Source organism: Mesoplodon bidens (genome assembly GCF_964165515.1).
Source record: "Mesoplodon bidens genome assembly, chromosome: 1".
In the NCBI taxonomy this organism is placed as follows: domain Eukaryota; kingdom Metazoa; phylum Chordata; class Mammalia; order Artiodactyla; family Ziphiidae; genus Mesoplodon; species Mesoplodon bidens.
The window spans coordinates 61,733,477-61,754,371 of NC_138176.1; the positions used below are offsets into that span (position 1 = coordinate 61,733,477).

The 20,895-nt window shown below is 35.6% G+C and overlaps 1 protein-coding gene across 8 annotated transcripts in view; it reads left to right on the plus strand.

The window, feature by feature from the left end:
* Positions 1-20,895, plus strand: part of LCORL (ligand dependent nuclear receptor corepressor like) — a 182,431-nt gene that overhangs the window by 158,808 nt on the left and 2,728 nt on the right. For 5 of the 8 annotated variants that reach the window (XM_081245498.1, XM_081245501.1, XM_081245502.1 and 2 more), the window contains one exon: positions 570-5,380. The exons of 2 other annotated variants lie outside the window; for them this stretch is intronic. In XM_081245498.1, coding sequence (XP_081101624.1) covers positions 570-5,380 — 4,811 coding nt within the window. The remainder of the gene's footprint in view (positions 1-569; positions 5,381-20,895) is intronic. One more of the 8 variants, XM_081245505.1, reaches the window with a different exon arrangement.

Consider the following 20,895-nt stretch of genomic DNA (forward strand, 5'->3'; position numbering starts at 1 on the left):
TGCAGTTTAATCTTAGAAAAGACATTCTGTTATTTATATGAAATCTAAATCCCTTGATTGTGACTATGCAAAACTTTTTTTCATAATTTTATTTTCACTACCTTGAAAAATATCTATTTTAAATAAAGATAAGAAAGATTTTCTCCTACACTTATTTTTCTTATTTGCACTAATATGGACTGATAACCATCAAAATAATTTATAAAATGTCTACTTTAAAATTTTTAACTCCTTCTGAAGCACTTTCCATTAAATATTCTTAATATACCCAAAGCACTAAACATTAACAATCTCTAAATATAATCATATCTATCATCAACAGCAGCTTTTATATCACAAAACATAGGGCTTTGCTTTGACTCATATTATGTCATAGGAAATTAATTATCACCAGTGCTTCATTTTATTTTTGCTAAACAATAATGAAGATGTCACTATTGCAGCTCTCCATAGGAGTTAGGAGTCCAGCAATACCAAAATATCTTTTGTTCAAACTCTGTTAAAATTAAAATTCCTTACGATATTAGTATTTTTGCTGTAATTCATTTTTGTTTGATTTTTATTTTTAGTTCAACTGTTGATGCAAAATCAGAGGAAGCTACTAAAATGGAAAAAGGAAAATCAGCATTAAGCAAAGTTGTGGAATCTTTGTGCATACATCACCAGCAACAAGTTTTGGCTATGTTGAAATTTCTAGTACAAGAGCAGAATGCTGCTTCTCTTTGCTGTTGTAATACATCATATTCTGTGTCTTCAGAATCTCAAAATCCCCTTATTGAAGATGACTTAGATGGGCTATTCTGTAGTTGTGAATATAGGCTGGCAGAAAGAGGGTATTTACACAATGAAAGACAAAGCCCTGGTTTTGTGCCTCTGCCAGTCTGTATTAAAGATATACATTGTTTATCTTGCCAAACTGTAACTATTGAACACATTAAGACAGTGAATAGAGGAATTGCAAGCAGTTATAATTCTCACAGGTGTTGTTCTGGACTGTTACCAAACATTCATTCCACAAAATCAGCCTTTCAGACTCCTCTTTCATCAAGGGAAATATGTGATGTTTCAGTAAGTCTTAAAGACGTTTGTAGATCTCGAAGTCCCTCACCCCCACCATTATCACCTGTACAGACTGAAGGGTTTGAAAAATTGAAAGATGTCATCTCAGAGCTTTCAGCCTTAGAAAATAACAGACTTGAAACAAACATTAACCAGCCTCCATCTCTGACACCAGCAGAAATAAGCAGTGACAAAGATGATCATGAAGGTAAAATGCATAAAACTAAAAAATCCAGTAACTCTGATTGTTTGCTCTTGGAAGACAGCAATAATTGTACTACAAATCAAGAAAAAGGTGAAACTACTGTAATTTTTCAAGATTTAATGGATCGTATCAATGAAAAGTTAAAATCAATAGAAACGATAGATATGACAAACCTTATAAAATTATCTAGCAGTGATTGTAATAGAGATAATGATATAAAATTGAGAGATTTAATAACCTCTCTCTTGCATAATGCAAAGGCCAGTGATTACAGTTTTATGGAATTACTGAGTCAACATGATAAAAAGGTAGAAAATAAAATTATTCAGACAAGATTTCGAAAGCGTCAAGAAACCTTACTTGCAATGCGCAACTCTCCTGATTCATCCATATTTAGAAGGCAGTCTTTACGGATAAAAAGAGAACTTGCTAGTCTTGATGAAAACTTTATAAGAAAAAAATACACTGAAAAAAATCCAAGGAAATTTGTGTGCCATGATGAACTATTTTCAGCGGACAAAGAAGAATTCTATCATTGCCAAGGGCCTTCTTTACAAAATTCTAAAAGCCTTCAAGATAATAATCATGCAGAAACATTTTCACCAGATTATGGATTACAGTCATTGCAACTACCTCTTAATTTAGAAACTAACTTGGCTTTTGATGCATTTTCAGAAAGCTTTAAAACAACTTCTGAGAAAAGGAGCATAAGAAGATCACAGGAGAAATCTGTGGCTGGAAAAAATTTTTTGCAAAATCATAAAGAGAATCCAAAATTAGAGAATATTCAAACTCCTTTGAAAAGTGATGTCCCTGGACTTTTGAGCAGAACTAAACGAAATATTGTACCTCCAGGGTGGTATTCTATATATGTAACAAATAATTATATTTTCAAAAAATCACCTAAGGCCAAAAAAGTTTGTGACTCTACAAAAAAAAAAGATCCAGTCAAAAATATTCAGATTGAAAGCTCACACAATATAGATTTAAACAAAATTGCAATGAATTCTAATTTACAAGTTGTTGTGGAACGTTTGGAAGATACAATAAATATGGCCAAAAAGTCTTGGAATAATCAGTCATTATCGGAAGGATATAAAGCATCCAAGAAATTGATAGAAATTGATGGTAAAGATCAACATGCTGGTAGAAATATGACTCTTACTGTAAGTAGAATGACATGCAAAGAGCAGAGTTTATCAAAATCCATAGTGGCATCCACCAATATTAAAAGCAATCATATACCTACAATAGATTTGAATAACAAAAGACTTGATAACCAGAAAAAGTCATCTGTTTTAAATACAGGTAGCTTGATTTCCAGTGTTGAAAATGTACCAACAAAATATGAAGCCATTGAAAGCTCTTCTTTTGCCAACTATTCTAGTCCTATCAAACTCATGTTTCTATCTGAGGTTAAAAGCAGTGAAGGAGTCAAATATACTTTAACTTCAGTTGATAACTCCAAATCAGATCACTATCTTCCTTCAGAAGAACGACCAACTCATCAAGTAAATGAAAAAAAAAAAGAAACAAATGAGAATATCCCAAATGCTAACTTTGAAAATTATAGTTCTAATCTTAATGATAGTGACGGTCTCCAAAAAGAACTAAACAAATTTAATTGTGCAAAAGAAACTGCAGAATCCTCTTCAGTGTTTACAGATGATATGAATAGTGATAAGCCACAAGAGGAACCTAAGGAATATTCAAGCAGTGCTATTGATTCATCTTTTAAAAGAAAACCAGGTAGACCTAAAAAAATAGGTCCCCAGGTTGTGAAACAGATTAAGCGACCAATTGGAAGACCACCAAAACCTAAAACTGACCAAACGGACATCACCATTTGCCAAAATGAGTCCTTTAGTGCTGAAAAGAAAAGCCCAGAATCTCTCATATCAGAAGTAAAAGAAGGTATATATAAGAAGAGTATTATAATAACTGTTATTTATGGAAGGTCAAGAAGAACTAAAAGGCATGTTTCTGAAGGAAGTGTAAACATAAGCAATGGTATGTCTTTAAATAATAATGTTGCTGATTTTCCAACAGAATATAATAGTCTCAGAAATATTAGAGAATATGAAATAGACTCGGGTGAAAGAATAAGTGCTATTTCAAGTCTGACTACTGAAACTGAGACCTTGGGGTCTGGCTTTGAATATGTTAGACCTATCAAGAACAAGTCTGTGATACCTCAACACTCCAAGAACATTATTCGACCAAATCAGAAGTCTTTGGCAATAATTAGGAAGCCTGGTAGACCTGCAAAAGTGAAAATCTCTGGCATATCTGTGACTATTAATAGAATTTCACCTCAGGAGAGAGAAGTAAGTATTAGCAGCTGCTTACCTCCTTTAGAACAAGAGAATATATTAGAAAAAAATCTGCCTGAAGTAAAATATGATCACCAGTGCACCGTGGATACAAGGCACACTGAAGCTGACGAATTTAAGAATGGATCAAAAAGTATGGTTGCTACTATACCTTTGAGACATTCTATTAGGGATCGAAAACCATCTCTGCATTTCTTACATTCATTAGCATCTTCTGGTTCACTTATTTATAGAAATGCTCTGCTCCATAAATCATGTAAACTCCATTTGCAGAAAGGTAAAAGTCAGAAGGACAAACATAAGCAGTCAAGGATTAAAATAGCTTCCAGAGGTACACCAGGAGCTAGAAATTCAAGGAATGCAAAAAAGCGTTTGGAAGATAAGTTAATACCCATTTCTGAAGTATCCTTGGACCCTATAATTTCATCAAACCCTTTGCTCAGGTGGTGGGCTGCTTCTACTTCAAACGATTCCTTATTAGAGGAATTAAACAATAGATTTGAGCAAATAACAAATGCTTGGGTGTCCGTGAGTGGAGATGAAGCTGAAAATTGTGTTCATAAAAAAAGAGAACACATTGAAAACGATAACTTCAAAATAGCAAGCCCTTTGGACACCTGTTTTTTAGAACTTGAAGTTTCACCTGTAAAAATGCTTTTTCGGAAAAAGTATGATTTGAATGAACTCTGTACCTGGTTTATGCAAACAACAGAAACACAGTCTCTTTCACTAGTTAGAAAAGCAAATGCACGAAACCCTTTGGAAGTAATAAATACCAGAGGAATTAAATTAGGGACCAAATATTCTGATTTTAATACCAGCCCCTTCAGAAAGCACTTTAAAAAATTTGCACTATCTTCTCCTTCAAAATCAGCAGGGAAGTTGCATATACTGCATAAAATGGTTAGCTCTCCACTCTTAAATGTGAAAAGTAATTTAACACTAACTAGGTTAAAAAGAACTGAGTTTAAGAGGTTGCGACATGAAAGGTGGAGAAGAGAGGGAAAGCTGCACAGCCATGGAACAGGTGCTTGGATCTCTAAAAGGAGGAACTTAAGATTTTTTTGTCAGAACCAATTTTTGAGTAAGACTGAGGGAGGAACAAATGCTGACATCCCACGCCAAGGAAAAAACACAGTAGATAATCAATTTATTTTGCCACCTAAGGTCAGGGATGACTTTTTGCAGCAGAGGGTGGCAATGTCTGACTTCAAAACACATGGTAGTTTAGAGAATAAATTTAAGTCAGAAGCAAAGGAGAATGGAACAAACTGCAGCCAAAAAGATTTTGAAAAGGGCCCAAGACTAGGAAGTGTATGTCCAAATAATTGGAGGTCAAAAACCTTAAAAGATTGTAGAATATTTTTGAGGAAGATCAACTATCTTGAACACAGAGATACTTTTAAGTTAAATACAATCATTTACTCTCCTGAATCTGTTAACAGTGGAAGTAATCATCAAACTCACATAGAAGAATCAAAGCACATTACCTTAAGATCCCATTCTGCTAGGCAAAATTCTTTTAAAAAGCAATCCAAAGAAATAGAAAATGCTAAAGCAAATAGTCCTTCAAGCAATAAATTTCCTAGCCAACTTGACAATAGTAAATTAAATAAATGTGTTAACTATGACAAGCATCCTTCTGATAGTTCTGAAGTTCTTAGCAAATTGAACAAAAGAAAAAGACCACCATGGAAGACCACAGAAATGTCAACAAAAAGACATAAACGGCAGTCTTGCAACAGTGGACAAATGGCAAACTATTATTCAAAATCCCAACTAGGTAAGTTTTTCTCTACTTAATTTTAAAGTTTCATTGTAGGTGCCTTGAGTAAAGTATGAGATAATGGGTAGAAAAAGAACAGCTGATTTAGTTTTATTTCCAAAAAATTTGGACAATCTAATTTCTTGGCACCTAGTATGAAACTCATGAAATTAGGTGCTGCTAAATGTCCCAGTGCACTTCCCCACATCTAAATGTGTCCAGGATTTCAAGCAAATTAAAGTATATTTGAGACATAGAAAGCTTCTAAAAATATTAATGTAAACGTTACCTGCTTTTGCTTCTGATAGTTCTGATGTAAAATATAGAAAATAGACAAATAAATATGTCCAAGTAACTATCTAAAAATTAACTACTACACTACAGGCTAATATACATTTATTGTCTTGATTTGAGACCATCTGGAAGGAAGTAAAAACTATCTCATGGCTAAATTGATAAAGACTATAACATATGTAATAATCCTAGGGTATCAGTCTCACATTCACCATTAAGTTGTTAGACCCTTTGGTACTACTTTGGGAACCACTTTAAGATTTTATTTATTTAAAGAGTGTCAAGGAACAAGATTTTTTTTCCAATAAATCAGCAACTTGTTGAATAGTTTTTTCATATCTGATATTGAACTAGATTCCATGGATATAAAGGATTTCTTTACGGAGATAATCCATAGCCTAGCAAGGAAGAAAGTCGTATACAGGTGTTACCCCTAGAACCTAGCAAAAATTGGGTGTAAACACTGTAGTTGCCATCATAGTGAGTTCAAGCTCTGCTTATTGATAGGTGCTAGACAATTTAGGATAAGTAAGAGTGTGGTAGTGCTTGTTGATTACTTCCCTGACGTGAAAGAGTGCCGGGTTACATTTGGAAATTTAAGGATATTTTATCATATGGTTGCATTGTTACATTGTGTATTTTAGGGGAGTCTTTTGTGGGGTCCAGAAGGTATTGGCAGCTTTATTTTTATTACCTTTTAAAAAAACTTTTTTAAAAGCTAAAAAAACACTCTCGGGTCTTAAATTAAAATATTAAAATCAGTAATTAAACTCAAGTTTTAATAGGTTAGAAGATTATTATGACCCCCAAAATTCAATTACTTAACTGAATAACTTTATAATACTTATTTCAGTATATCTAACATGCAGTGATTTTAAAATTTTAACTAACATTCAGTGATTAAAATTTTAAAAGTGGTCAAATTAAAGTCTCCATTATGAAAGATGAGTCAAATCTAAAAGTAATGCCCTTTGTTTCTTGCACTAAGGATAACTAAAAATAATATTACAACAAATAGTATGTCAGGGAAAAAGAGGGAAGAAATCTGATAGTTATTTTTTTAAAAGAACTTATAATTCACCTAAAAATATTCACACATATTTTTAAAAGACTGCCATGAATGGAGAATAAAGTGTAGTGTTTCATTTTTAATTCTTTATACCATCCTCATTTCATACTTAAGGTAGTTTACATTGTCATTTTTCAACAGAACTGTATTTTGTTCCTTCCAGCTTCTTAACCATTGTATCTTTCTAAGGTATAAGTGTAAATTTATTTTAATATGATTCTTCACCTCACTATAAATATGAGATCAGCCTAGAAAAATAAGATGGAAGATGCCTAATTATTACTTTTCAAATTAATTTCAAATCCTTGTGACATTTAAAAAATTTTTAATATCATATTAATAGTTGTTTTTTACCTTTTCTCATTTTAAAAATTACTAGTAGTAGTTCCTGTTCTGCTTAAAGTTTTATTTATCTTTTACTGATAACTTTCCTTCTTTATTTTTTACATTCTTTTTTTTTCCACTCAATCAACAGGGACATTATTTTTATAAGGTTGTATTTATAGCAATATTTGTTATATTATCTGATTTCTAAATGTTTCTTAAGGTGTTGTTTTTTTCTCATTATTCTTGATATTCCATACTTCTTTTTGCCTTTTTGGAAATGACACTAAAATTCATTATTAGTTTTATATGTGTTATTCTTCTTCATAGAGTACTTAGTGACTGGAAATTTGAGATAGACTTTTTTTATAACAAATTTAATCAGTTATACATATACATATGTTTCCATATCCCCTCCCTTTTGCGTCTCCCTCCCTGAGATAGACTTTTAACAACAGGACTTTTCTAGGTATATAATGAATTAATGGAATATTTCTGTTGATAAAGAGTTTTGCTTCTACCATAAATGTCTTGTTTTTAAACATTTCAAGATTAACTGTCCAGATATAGTTTAGTACACAGAAGTTTTAAAAGTTATACTTGACTACATTTGTACTGCTATATATCAACTGTAGACATGGAAAGGAAGAAGAAGAAATGCAATTCTATTCTATTCTTGTTTCAACAAATACTTTTTGAATGCCTACGATATGCTCTTAGGCACCGGAAAAGGTTCAAAAAGTTCTTTTTCCATCTAAGTGAGAAAACAAGATCTATATCGCTTATTTATTCAATATATAGAGTGTATTTTATGTTTTAAGTGGGATATTATATGTTTTAAGAGGATAGAATGGTGAAAGTCATGGTTTGTACTCTCAAGGAGCTTATCCTCTCATGGGGGATAGTGAATAGGCAATTCTGGTAGAAAGCTGAGTGCTGTGATGGGAGAGATTGACTGTAGGAGCACGTAACAGGGAAATTGAACCCAGGTTCAGAGAACTAGGCAAGGATTCCTACTTTTAAGCTGAAATTTGAAGGATGACAAAGTATTAGAAGTCCAGAGAGTATTTCAGGCAGAAGCAAATTGCATGGGGAAAATTTGGGTGACAGAAGAGAGCAGGCTTGTCTGGAGCACTGATTAATTTAGTTCATATAGCTGAGACACAAAATAGGAATTAAGGATGGGGCAGGGGGTAGATGGAAAAATGGCAAAAGATAAAGCTACTGATGGAAGCATAGCCCAAATTGTGAGGTCAGCATCAGTTGATGAAAAAAAAAATATCTTGAGCCCTAATAGTGGCAGTAATGGGGGAGAATCAATATATTTGAGAGAGATCCATGAAGTAGAATCAACCTGTCTTAGAGAAGAGAGGAATAAAGGATAACATCCAGGTTTTCGGCTTCAACATCTGGGTAGGTGATTGTAATATTCACTGAGATATAAGAGAGCACTCAAGGTGTTCAGTTTTAGACATAAGAAATTTGAGGTATCTAGTGGGGTATCCAAGAAAAGATGTTTAGGAAGGAATTAGTTAATATGGGATTTTTGCTCAGGAGAGGGGTCTGAGCTGGAGATACAGATTTTGGGGCCAGCAAATAATTGAAGCCATGAGAGTGGAAGAGACTGTTCAGTGTAAAATATGAAGAACATAGGGTCTCGGATCCCCAAAGATATGGAGAAAGGAAAAGATATGTGTAAAAGGAGACTGATGAGTAGTCAGGAGGTAAGAGGAAAGCCAGCAGAGCATGGTGAAAGGAAATATGTTTTAAGAAGGGAGAAAACAACAGTGTAAAATGTTATTAAGAGGTCAGTTAGGCCTTGAAATGTTCCATTGAACATAGCACAAGAGGTTATTTTAGAGATTTGGGAGAGAGCAGTTTGGGGGGACTAATAGAGCCAGAAATGTTATGATTGACTAAATGCAGGAAGAGGAAATGAAGAAAATTAGCACAGAAAAATGTAAATGGCTATGATTGGAGAGAAAATAGGGAAATAGTGAAAGGAAGCCCAGTTGGATGTTTAGATGCCAATGGGAAGAAGCCGGTGGAAAAAAAGATTGAAGATAGAAAAATGAGATGGCAAGTAGGAGAAATGGTGTGAAGCCCCTGACTTGATTATGGGATATCTTGGGGCATCATTAGAGAGATTGCTTTTGGCCGGAGGAGTCATTTCTCTCTTAAAACATGAGAATAGTGGGTATAATATATGAGGATGCAAAGCAGTTTATAAGTTTATGGGCAGAATATTGAGGGTAGTAGAGTCTATTTTCTATGAATCAAGAGGTAATCTAAGAGTAGCATGGTGGGCATTGAGCTCTGTGGATAATGTTTGAAATACTGTCTCAAAAAATAACAGGATTGAACAGCTTTGTGATTTTATCTCAGTTGCCAGAATGTAAGCTTGGAGAAAGGTGGGCCCTTATACTTAAGAGTAATTAGGTTCACCAAGTGGGCGTAACAGGAAGAAAAGAGATCAAACCAAGAATTCATTCTGTGAATTGTGATAAACTATGTGATCAAAGTGTAATTCTAAGGAGTGTTTTTCTAATAGCTGCACACAGTGTAGATTTGAGGGGAGGGCAGAATGGGGTGTGTGAAGGGCCAATTGTAAGAGATGGTTTCAGAGGTGATAATGGCCTAAAATTGTGTGTGACTATTGAAAATAATAATATAGACCTCTTCAATGTCAGTGTCTTGAATTCCTAAAGCAAAGGTGTGCCTTTTCCTAATTGATACATATCTGGATGTAATAAATGGACTTTGGACACCTCCGAGGAAATTTCAAACTAGAATAACCTAGTGTGTACTTAAAGCTACTATTTTCCTAAAACGTTAAATTTTCCCTTAAAAATTCAGAACTCAAGTTGACACTTTGGATTGGATTGAAAAAAGTTCAGTTTGTCAGCTTCTCCTGTTTTGTGGTCTATCCTCAAAAACGACTGAATATATATATATATTCTTTCTGTTCAGAATTCTGGTTTTCACTCAGGTATATAACTGATTGGTGATTACTCCTTTAACTACCTAAAACTGATACTAACCGTGCATACTTCTCTGGTCCTGCTAATGAACATTTTACCATATTTTTTTTGAATCCTAACTCAAGATATTCTTTTAAATTTGTATGGTTGAGGCAACCCTCGGCACAGAGTATCCTTTAGCATTTAAAAATAAAATTTAGAATTAGAGTTACTTCATGTGCTGTTATTCAGCATAATAATTATCTTCTAATGGAAAAACTGTAAAGCATAGAGTAGATGGTTTTCTGAATTTCATTCTGATAGAAAAACGTTTCCAGATGATTTAGTCACCTTAATCTAGTTTGCTATGCAAGCATTCCAAAGGTGTATTCCAGGAAATGCTAGTCCACCAAGATGTTCTGTGTGCAGAGTGTTCTGTGGTCTAATAACGTTGGGAAATGCTCCCTTCTCTTTCCTGCGCTTATTGAGTCGCAGTGCCCCATTAGCATGTTAAACCGCATTCTCCAAATTTTGTATCCCACAGAACACAGTTTGGGCAACATAATTAGGAAACACTGCTCTACATAGTTTCCTGCTAGGCTTTCTCTGTACTTACTGTGATGTTCCCAGAAAGAAAGCAATGACTGTAAAAATGTAAGTTAATCTATGTACTAGATTTGTTCTTGTTGTACATAAATTGTTAGAGTAATCAAAATTAAATTGTAAGTGCTTTACTAAGATTCGCCATTGAAAGAAGACACATAATTAATATTTTAGGCTTTGTGGGCTTTATAATCTCTGTTGCAACTACTCAATTCAGCTTCTGTGGCATAAAAACAGCAATAGACAAACACATAAGTGAATGAGCATGGCAATGTTCCAATAAAACTGCTTACAGATGCCCCAAGTTAGAAAGTTAATTTTGTTTGAAAATACTGGTGTACTCCATATCCATTAATAGGGAGAATCAAACAAATTATCTTTCTTCAGCTTATACTAATTATGTTGCCAAAGTGAAAAAACAACTTGAAATATTTTTTGGTAAGTTCTCTCAGTTCCTTTGTAACTCTAATGTCTAACAATGCATGGTGGATCAGCCTATTTTGTATAATTAGTTTCATTTTTGTATATTAGATTTTATTTCATAATGAGTTAAGAAAGGAAGAGCTGTGGTAGCAGTCAGTTCAGGTGGCTTTCCTCTCTGTATTACAGACCATGAGAAAGTATCTTATGAGTTTAAGAAAACATACGAGATCAGTGTCTCCTCAAGTCTTAATTTATCCACACTCTTAATTTGGTCAGAACTGGATGAAACAAAGACAGATATTTTAATGTAAGAAATAATAAATACATTGACCTGTTCTGTATTACATGGGCTTCATATTACCATTTTACTTGCCAGTGCCATCAGTAAAAATATTAGAACTGTGACCCAATTATTTAAAGTATTCTAATGAAATCAAAAAATTTTAATAAAAATCCATTCTGTTTACAATTGGTTATTTTCCCCATCATTGTGATTTTCATAGGAACTGAGTAAAGAGAAGAATGTCAGGTTTTAAAGAGTTTTAATATAGTATTATTGCCATAATACTATATTAAAATATGAAAGAGCTACTTTAGTAATTCCTTGTCTTTATTTTTTTTCTTAGAATTTTTCTTGCATATCTTATATCCCATTGCTTTGTCAGCCGTTACGGACATTCTGCTTTACTAATTGCCCCATATCTTTCAAGAAAAGTATTCAATTTATTCAACAAATATTGTATATTTTTCTTTTGATCTACCATGCATTGTTAGATACTAGAGTTACAAAGGAACTCAGGGAACTTATCAAAAAATATTTCAAGTTGTTTTTTCACTTTGGCAACATAATTAGTATAAGTTATAGAAAGATAATTTGTTTGATTCTCCCTTTTTATTTTTTTTGCGGTACGCGGGCCTCTCACTGCTGTGGCCTCTCCCGTTGCGGAGCACAGGCTCCAGACGCGCAGGCCCAGCGACCATGGCTCACAGGCCTAGCCGCTCCGCGGCACATGGGATCCTCCCGGACCGGGGCACGAAACTGTGTCCCCTGCATCAGCAGGCGGACTCTCAACCACTGCGCCCCCAGGGAAGCCCTGATTCTCCCTTTTAATGGATACGGAGTACAGCACTATTTTCAAACAAAATTAACTTTCTAACTTGGGACGTCTGTAAGTAGTTTTATTGGAACATTGCCATGCTCATTCACTTATGTGTTTGTCTATTGCTGTTTTTATGCCACAGAAGCTGAATTGAGTAGTTGCAACAGAGATTATAAAGCCCACAAAACCTAATATATTATCTGGCCCTTTGCAGAAAAAGTTTGCTGACCCCTGTTAATATCAGAATTTTAATAAGGTGTGACTAGAAAAAAAAATTATTGTATTTTTTTAGTAAATTAAGATTATTATATCCAGTTCATTCCAACACCCATCCATACTCACTCCCTGTTGTCCAGTCCCACCTCGCACACAATACATTTCTGACGTGTAGTTGTGTTATTTTGTTTTTCTCTATGGAACAAGACCTGTCTTTATCCAGCAGAGTGGTGCTGGGGGAGCCATCAATGCCAGTTTTATTGTTTTGTAAACCTTTATTCTCTCCCTGCAGCCTCCAGACCTGCTTTGTCTATCTGAGGTAAGTTCAAGGGTCACCCTTCTCTTCCTTAACCAGATGCTACCACCTGTTAGAAAGAGATTGATTTCAGTGCTTCACACCTTAAATTCCTTCGTCGAGTGTTCCCTTCTCCCCTTTTCTTACCCCTTTTTTCCTTCTCTATTTCTTCACTTAGTAATTCAAAATTTTTAGTTCAGCTTTCATGGCTACCATGTTTTTCTCCTCATTTTTCCTGGGCAGTAAATAGTTTTCTTTGTAGGGGAGCTGAGTGTCCTGTGATTATCATAATATAAAGCCTACTGAATTCACCTTTTGTTTAATTACAGAAAAATAAAAGGCAGAGTAGGTGTCTGAATGATTTCATCCTGCCAGGTTTTTTCTTCCTTGTTTTTGTTTAATTTTAAGCAAGACCTTGGCTTCTTTTTTCTCCCCCTCAATTCCAGTTCTAGGCAACCTGGAAAATTCATTTGTTTGCTTCTTTGTCTCTGTGTTATATAAACATACAGAAGGCTACATTTTAGAAGCCAGTATCTATAGACCCATTAATTCTTTCAAAAATGTTTGTCTCCTGTGTGCCAGGCAGTATGCTAGACGTATGGAATATGATGGGGGGACAAAACCAGATGTCACTCCATTCACGGTCAAGTTTGTTTGGAGAGGCAGACATTGAGAAAACAGTTACACAAATCTTACAACTTCTTAATTCGTAGGTGGTACTATGAGAATTCCTTATAGGGAGATCTAATCAAGTCAAGGAGGTGAAGGAAGACTTCTCTGAGGAAATGACCACTGAGCTGAGTGAGAGTGAGTAGGAAGAATGAGTAGGAACCAACTAGGCCAAGTGGCAGAGAATGGGGAGGGGAGGAGTGATCGTCCAGGAAGAACTGAATGTGAAAAAAGTATGAGGCTTGGTATTCCTGGCGGGTAAGAAGGATAAGACATGACTGGTGTGTCTTGAGTCAAGACGGAAAGGAGGAGCATGATGTCAGGTGTGGTGAAGATTGAGGAGCAAGTGAAGGCTAGACCATGCAGGTTCTCAAAAACCATGTTCACGTCCTCTCAGTGGCTAATTTTACCCCACTAGTCAGGTAATACCAACACCTGTCTGAGGACTCTACTTAATGCCCCAGGGGCTAGGAGGTCTTTCCATTCTTTTTGGTGGGAACACCAATTATATCCAGTCCTGTATGGCCTCTAGGTATTTTCCAGCTGGTCCTTTTCAGTGGTCTATTTCACAGCCTTGGGAAACATTCATGTATTGATCAGTATTTATCTACAGACTTGCAAGGAGCTCTGGAACTAGCTTTCTCTGCAGCTCTCTTTCCTGTATTCTGCTCCACACATTCTAGTCACCTGGGACTCCTTCACCTCCAAACTCTGTCTTCCTTTCTCGGGAAGATTTCCAAGCTCTATTTGGGTTCCCCCTATACTGCAGTCTGGCAACTCTCCAAGCAGTAAGCCAGAGCAAATTTTAGGACTTACCACCTTTTGCTTCCCTTTTGTCAGGAATCATTGTCATCCTATACTTCCTGTCATCCATTATCTTAAAAACATTATTTCATATATTTTGTGGGGGGGTTTTTAAGTTGTTTAAAGTGAGAGGGCAAATTCATTTTGTTACTTCATCATGGCCAGAAACAAATATCCCAGATTTATTTTTTTAACAAATATTTATCCAGTTTCTATATGCTAGGTGCTGAAAATAATATACTGAACAAGACCAGCAGGGATTTCTACTGTCATCAAGCTTGTATTTTTTTGGGAGGGGGAGAAAAATAAAATAGAAAACAGAAGGCACTGGTAAATTCTGTGTTAATGAAATTAAATGACATAAGGAGTTTTTAGGGAGAGCTGCTTTAGGTTGAGTACTCAGGAAAATTGAGATATCTAGGATATCATTCATGACTGAAACTGAGTATGGATGAGAGCTAAGGGAGAGTATAGGAGAAGAAAAGAAAGCCTGGTACTCAACCTTGAGAAATGCCAGTATGTACTCTGCAGGTAGAGTGGGTTGCCTTGAAGTGACAGGAAGAGGCAAAGGAAAGCCAGTATTGTTTTTTGTCTCAAAAGCCAAAAAAAGTGAGTCTCAAGAAGAGGGTATCTTACTCTGCTCAGGCTGCCATAACAAAATAACATGGACTGCATGACTTAAACAACAGAAATTTATTGCCTCACAGTTCTGGAGGCTGGGAAGTCCAAGATCTGGAGGGTTCTGATGCTGGTGAGAGCTCTCTTCCTGGCTTGCAGGCCATTTTCCTGTTCTCTGGTATCTCCTTCTTGTCTTATAGGGACATCAATCCTATTGGATTATGGCCCCACCCTGTGACTTCATTTCACCTTAATTACTTCCTAAAAGCCCTATATCTCTTAATATATAAATCTGAGGCAGGGAGATAGGAGGGGCATGGGGGAGAGAGGGGCTGACACAATCCAGTCCATAGCAGAAGAAATGGGCAACAGTGTTGAATGTTGTTAGGAAGGCAAAAAAGTAGAAAACTAAAGATCGTTCATTAGACTTATGTCATTGGTGACTTTAGTGCTGCCCTCATGGAGTAAAAGGCCTGGAAGCTAGATTGAAGTAGGTTAAAGAATGAGAGGTATCGAAAATGGTGGGAGCAAGTATAGGACAACTTAGTAAAGTAATCTAACTCTAAAAATATTAACCTCAGGAAGGTAAAAGATTGAGTGAAGCCTTGTTTTTTAAGGAATGAGAGACCTCACACTTGTTTAAACATCATGGTGAGGATCCAATTGAGAAGAGATGGTCTATTATTTATCTATTGCCACAGCAATGCTACATTACACACCACCCCAAAACTCATTAGCTTAAAGTAAATAAGCACTTATTTCACTCATGAATCAGTGATTGGCAAATAAGCCTGGAAGTTCTTTGGATATTGGCTGGGCTCCATCGAGTATTTTGGGGTTAGCTGGCTGTCAAGTGGACAGCTTCGCCCTGCCCCATAGCAGCTTCCCCCTGTGTCTCTCATTGCCATCCAGTAAACCAGCCCAGGCATGTTCTCAGGGCAAAAACAGAGGTGTAAAAGTGAGCATAATTGCCCAATTTCTCAACTTCAGCTTGCATCATATTTGCTAATATCCCATTAGCTAGAGCAAATCACATAGGTGAGGCAGAATGAGAGGACATGGTAAAACGACAGGGCAGAGAGAGTGCATATAGTGATGGGTGAAGAACTGAGGCTATTAATGGAATTAATCTGCCACAGATGGTATATTTTTTTTAAAAAAAGGGGGTCGGAATCATTGATGATGATCATTGATAAGTTCCTGAGAAGGCCTATGGGAACAGGGTTCAAAAACATTTGTTTTAAGTTATGCCAGGTTCTGCGATCTTTTACAGTTAGTTGGCATTATTTTAGATAAACAACTTGCTAATTGCTTTTACTTTCATATTAATTTAGTACTGAAGTTTTCTATTTTATTTTTATAAAGGTATGTGAATCACATGTAGTTACTGAATATTTGAATACAGTATTGCTTTAGGCACAGTTGTGTTGTACTAATTTAATATACAAGTTCACTAACAAATTCAGGGATCCCTACAAGGCCAAGAATCACTTCTAAGTCACATAGCAGTGCAAACTGTTCATTGATTCCTGGAGAGAATTTGTTTTGTACCTTTGATCTGACTGCAATCTCCTTCATTCCATTCAACTAAAAATTCAGGTAGATTATCTCAGTTCTCAGTAGAAATGATTCAATTCTAAATGTTTTCTTTTGAATTCTTGATTACCATTTGCTCTCTAATAATCATGGTAGCACTTACTAATTAAGCACATACTATGCACCATGTGCTAATCTTCTTTTTTAATATCTTTATTGGAGTATAATTGCTTTACAATGGTGTGTTACTTTCTGCTTTATAACAAAGTGAATCAGCTATACATATACATATATCCCCATATCTTCTCCCTCTTGCGTCTCCCTCCCACCCTCCCTATCCCACCCCTCTAGGTGGTCACAAAGCAGCAAGCTGATCTCCCTGTGCTATGCGGCTGCTTCCCACTAGCTATCTATTTTATGTTTGGTAGTGTATATATGTCCATGCCACTCTCTGACTTTGTCCCAGCTTACCCTTCCCCCTCCCCATGTCCTCAAGGCCATTCTCTACATCTGCATCTTTATACCTGTCTTGCCCCTAGGTTCTTCTATTTTTTTTTAGATTCCATATATATGTGTTAGCATATAGTATTTCTTTTTCTCTTTCTGACTTGCTTCACGCTATATGACAGACTCTAGGTCCATCCACCTCACTACAAATAACTCAGTTTCGTTTCTTTTTATGGCTGAGTAATATTCCGTTGTATATATGTGCCACATCTTCTTTATCCATTCATCTGTCGATGGGCACTTAGGTTGCTTCCGTGTCCTGGCTATTGTAAATAGAGCTGCAATGAACATTGTGGTACGTGACTCTTTCGGAATTGTGGGTTTCTCAGGGTATATGCCCAGTAGTGGGATTGCTGGGTCGTACGGTAGTTCTGTTTTTAGTTTTTTAAGGAACCTCCATACTGTTCTCCATAGTGGCTGTATCAATTTACATTCTGACCAGCAGTGCAAGAGTAGTCCCTTTTCTCCACACCCTCTCCAGAATTTAGTGTTTGTAGATTTTTTGATGATGGCCATTCTGACTGGTGTGAGGTGATACCTCATTGTACTTTTGATTTGCATTTCTCTAATGATTAGTGATGTTGAGCATCCTTTCATGTGTTTGTTGGCAATCTGTATACATGCTAATCTTTTATTGAAAAAGTAATTTTCCTAAAATTGGTTGCAGTAAATTGAAAATCTAGGACTCTAATCCGAGACTCTCAGATTTCCAAGTCTTGCTCTTAACCACCAGGTTCTTCTGCTCCTCCAGTAACCACATCAAATAATCAAAAGCAAGTCAGAAAAAATGGCTGACTTAAAATCTCCCCCTTAACATTCTATCAAAGCCTTTAAATTCATCAGTATCTTACCAAAGGGAAATTTTACTCTTGAGATAAATTAAGTCTTTTAAAAAAACCAAAAAACCTGTACAACCTAACTCTTAGAGAGTTTGCCAACAAGAGAAACGATCTATTTGGTCATGTTAGACCTCATGGTTCACTAGTGGACCATGTTTACCTGGCTACATTGTATGGCTTTTTTACATTTGATCCCCTTTAAGCCCAGAGATTCAAAATTAAACTGTCATATTATTATCTGACTATACAAATTATAGGAACAAACTAGTATGGTGAACATTGTAGAAACAAATCATACACATATCTGCCATACTTTATTCCCACACATGTAATTTTTTATTTTGATTTTTGTTATTAGTACTAACTCACATTTATTGACTCCTTACTATGTGTCCAGCTGGGCATATTACATGCATTCTCTATGCCAGGTGCTTTATTTACATCAACTCATTTAATAATCACATTACCCTTAAGATGTGGTATTCTTTCTTCACTATCCAGTTAAATTGAAGCTTAGAGGCTAAGGAGTGTACACTCAGCAGGTGAGTGATTTGATTCAGGATCAGAACTCAGGCTCTAAAGTCTCCCTCTGTCCCACTTTCCTAAAATCCTCATCCCTAAAGACCTATTTCAAATGTTTTTCCCCCTCATCTCCCCACTTCTGGGATTCATCTTTCCCTTCTCTGTAATCCCTTTGTCCTTAGCTACTCCTTTTATTTTTTACTGCTTTTAATTCTAGTAATTTATGAATACTTTTTCCCCACTGTCTCCTTACCAAGCTGCAAAACACTTGATGACAGATACCATCTCAGTCTTTTATATTCCTAACATATTAGGTAGGTACTGGTTAAAGATTTAACTTTACTTAACAGCGGACCTGGCTGATGAACACATGCCAGCTCCATATAGAACTGAAAGATTTTGCTCTGTGGCATGGTCCTCTATACTGGCCTCCTAGAACCTAAGAACCATCACATTTAGGGTCCAGTAGACCAGTGACTTCATTTTTATAACTTCTTATTACATCCAAAACATGGGAATACACTTGTCTACTTCAGGAAGGTTCTCTGCTCTAGTTTTGCAAATTGACAACCGTATCATGATATTTGGACAGATTTGTAGAGAGATCAGGGTCAAAGACAGTGCTGAGCTACAACTATTCAGTAAACTTTTTACTGAATTAACAGTAATTAATTCAGTTAATTATTTCCAAAGGAAATTAAACCAGTCACCCACTGGCGTTAAGTAAGTTCAAATTTGATGGTTTCAGGGACATTATAGCAACTATTCAAATTCCAAATCCTATATCACAATTGTTTATCCATGCATACAGCTGAGTTCTTTCTCTCTTTGAGAAGATAAACTTCTGTTCCCTGAAACCCTTAACCTAAAGAATAGTTTTATGGTAGCCCTCTTGTCAGTCTCTGCCCTAACGTTTTTTCTTTTTTCACACTGAGAAATTAAAAGATATGACTGGCAGCCCCCTCTTTATTTAAACATAAAGAAAATTCATGCTCTAAACATATAGGTCTCCTGGATAAGGTTATGGCCGTACACCAGACATGTGGTGTATGTTAAATATTCTAAAGAAATAGATAAATGGATATTAACACGAAGGGAGAATCATGACAGAATCACAAACCAAGAGTCAGTGTGCAGGATAGTGTAAATAGATCATAGGCCCTGAAGACTCAGTTGTGTGACCTTGGGTCAGTCATTTTACTTCTTTGAGCCTCAGTGGATGATTGTTAGAACTTAATCAGGTAATGTAAAAAAGGCTTTTAGCATAGTGCCTGGCATATAGCAACTGCTCTACAAATGCTATTTTCGGACCTGTCTTGATCACATTAAAATTTGTTTCCTGCAGTGTGGCTCACTTTAAGTTTATTGTCTGTATGACAGAAATGAACTATCACATATCTCCAGTAATAAGTAAAACAAGTTTAAATTGTAAGTTGTATATATTAAAAATTATTTTTGTTAGAATTATCAGTATCATTACTTTAAATCACAGATGATAATTGTTTGGATTTTCATAACTCACAAATGATTTTTATCTTTTGTACTTTCCAAATGCACATATTCTATAAACTTTCATTCAAATGGTGGAGAGGGGCTTTTTCTTCGGGTGAGTGAAATTACTGAAGTATTGAAAATAGGCTGAGCTGTCTGCCATAATCATTGCAGGCACCCTTTGCCCTTATTCAGCCTCACTTGCCATCTGGGTTCCTGGATGGTAGAGACAGAGATAGAAGGGGCCTTACTTCGGATAAGTACCTCTCTCCAGCTTCTTCCCCCTTTCACCAAAGTATGTGCGTTTGCATTTGTTTATAGCTCCATATGCTTATTAAAGCATGTTAACTGACCCTCATTAGATCATCAGAAACATGTAAGCAGGGAAGATGTCATTTACTTTTTTTTTTTCTACAGATGAGGAAAGTGAGGCTGAAGGAGGCTAAGGTTACATATCCAAGGTCATAAGGCTGATCATTAATATTGTCAGAACTGGAACCTGGGTCCTTACATTCTTTTCCCCAATTCTTTACTCTCAAGAGTACCACTGGATACACTATTGCTGGGCTTTCATTAGAATCCTGGATATGGACATATAAAGCCACTTTATCAGATGATTCAAATGCTGCTCCTTAAGCTTTTTAATCATGATGTAAAACAGAGAAGCCATGAAATAAAAGACATATATTTGATGATATAAAATTTTAAATGGATTCATGACAAACTCACTGTAAGCAGATACAAACAACAAATAAACTAGGCAGGGTGGGGAGGGGTGGGATTGTAAATCACACAGAACACAGGATTAATTCTTAACTGCCTGGCAATACGAGAAAAGTCATCGTCTCAACTGGCAACACAGAAAAGGAAATACAAATGTCTTCAAGATATGAAAATAAGTTTAACTTTACTGAGAAGAGAAATGCAAATTAAGCAAGGGCATACAATTTTTTAAGCTTTCCTAAATTTTATTATACATTGTTATAAGAGTGTGAGGGAAGACATTTTCATATATCATTGGTCAGAGTGTAAAAAGGTACAGTCTGTGAAGGGAATTTTGGTAATATCTATCAAAAGTTTTAAAGCACCTGTTGACCCAGACATGCCAATCCTAGACATCAGTCCTGAAGATGTACTTTCACATATATTTAAAGAGACACATATAAGAATATTCAATACATTGATATTTTTAAGCAAAAGATTGGAATAGCCCAAAAGTTTATCAGTTGAAGACTGGCTAAGTCAATTATGACATAGCCATAG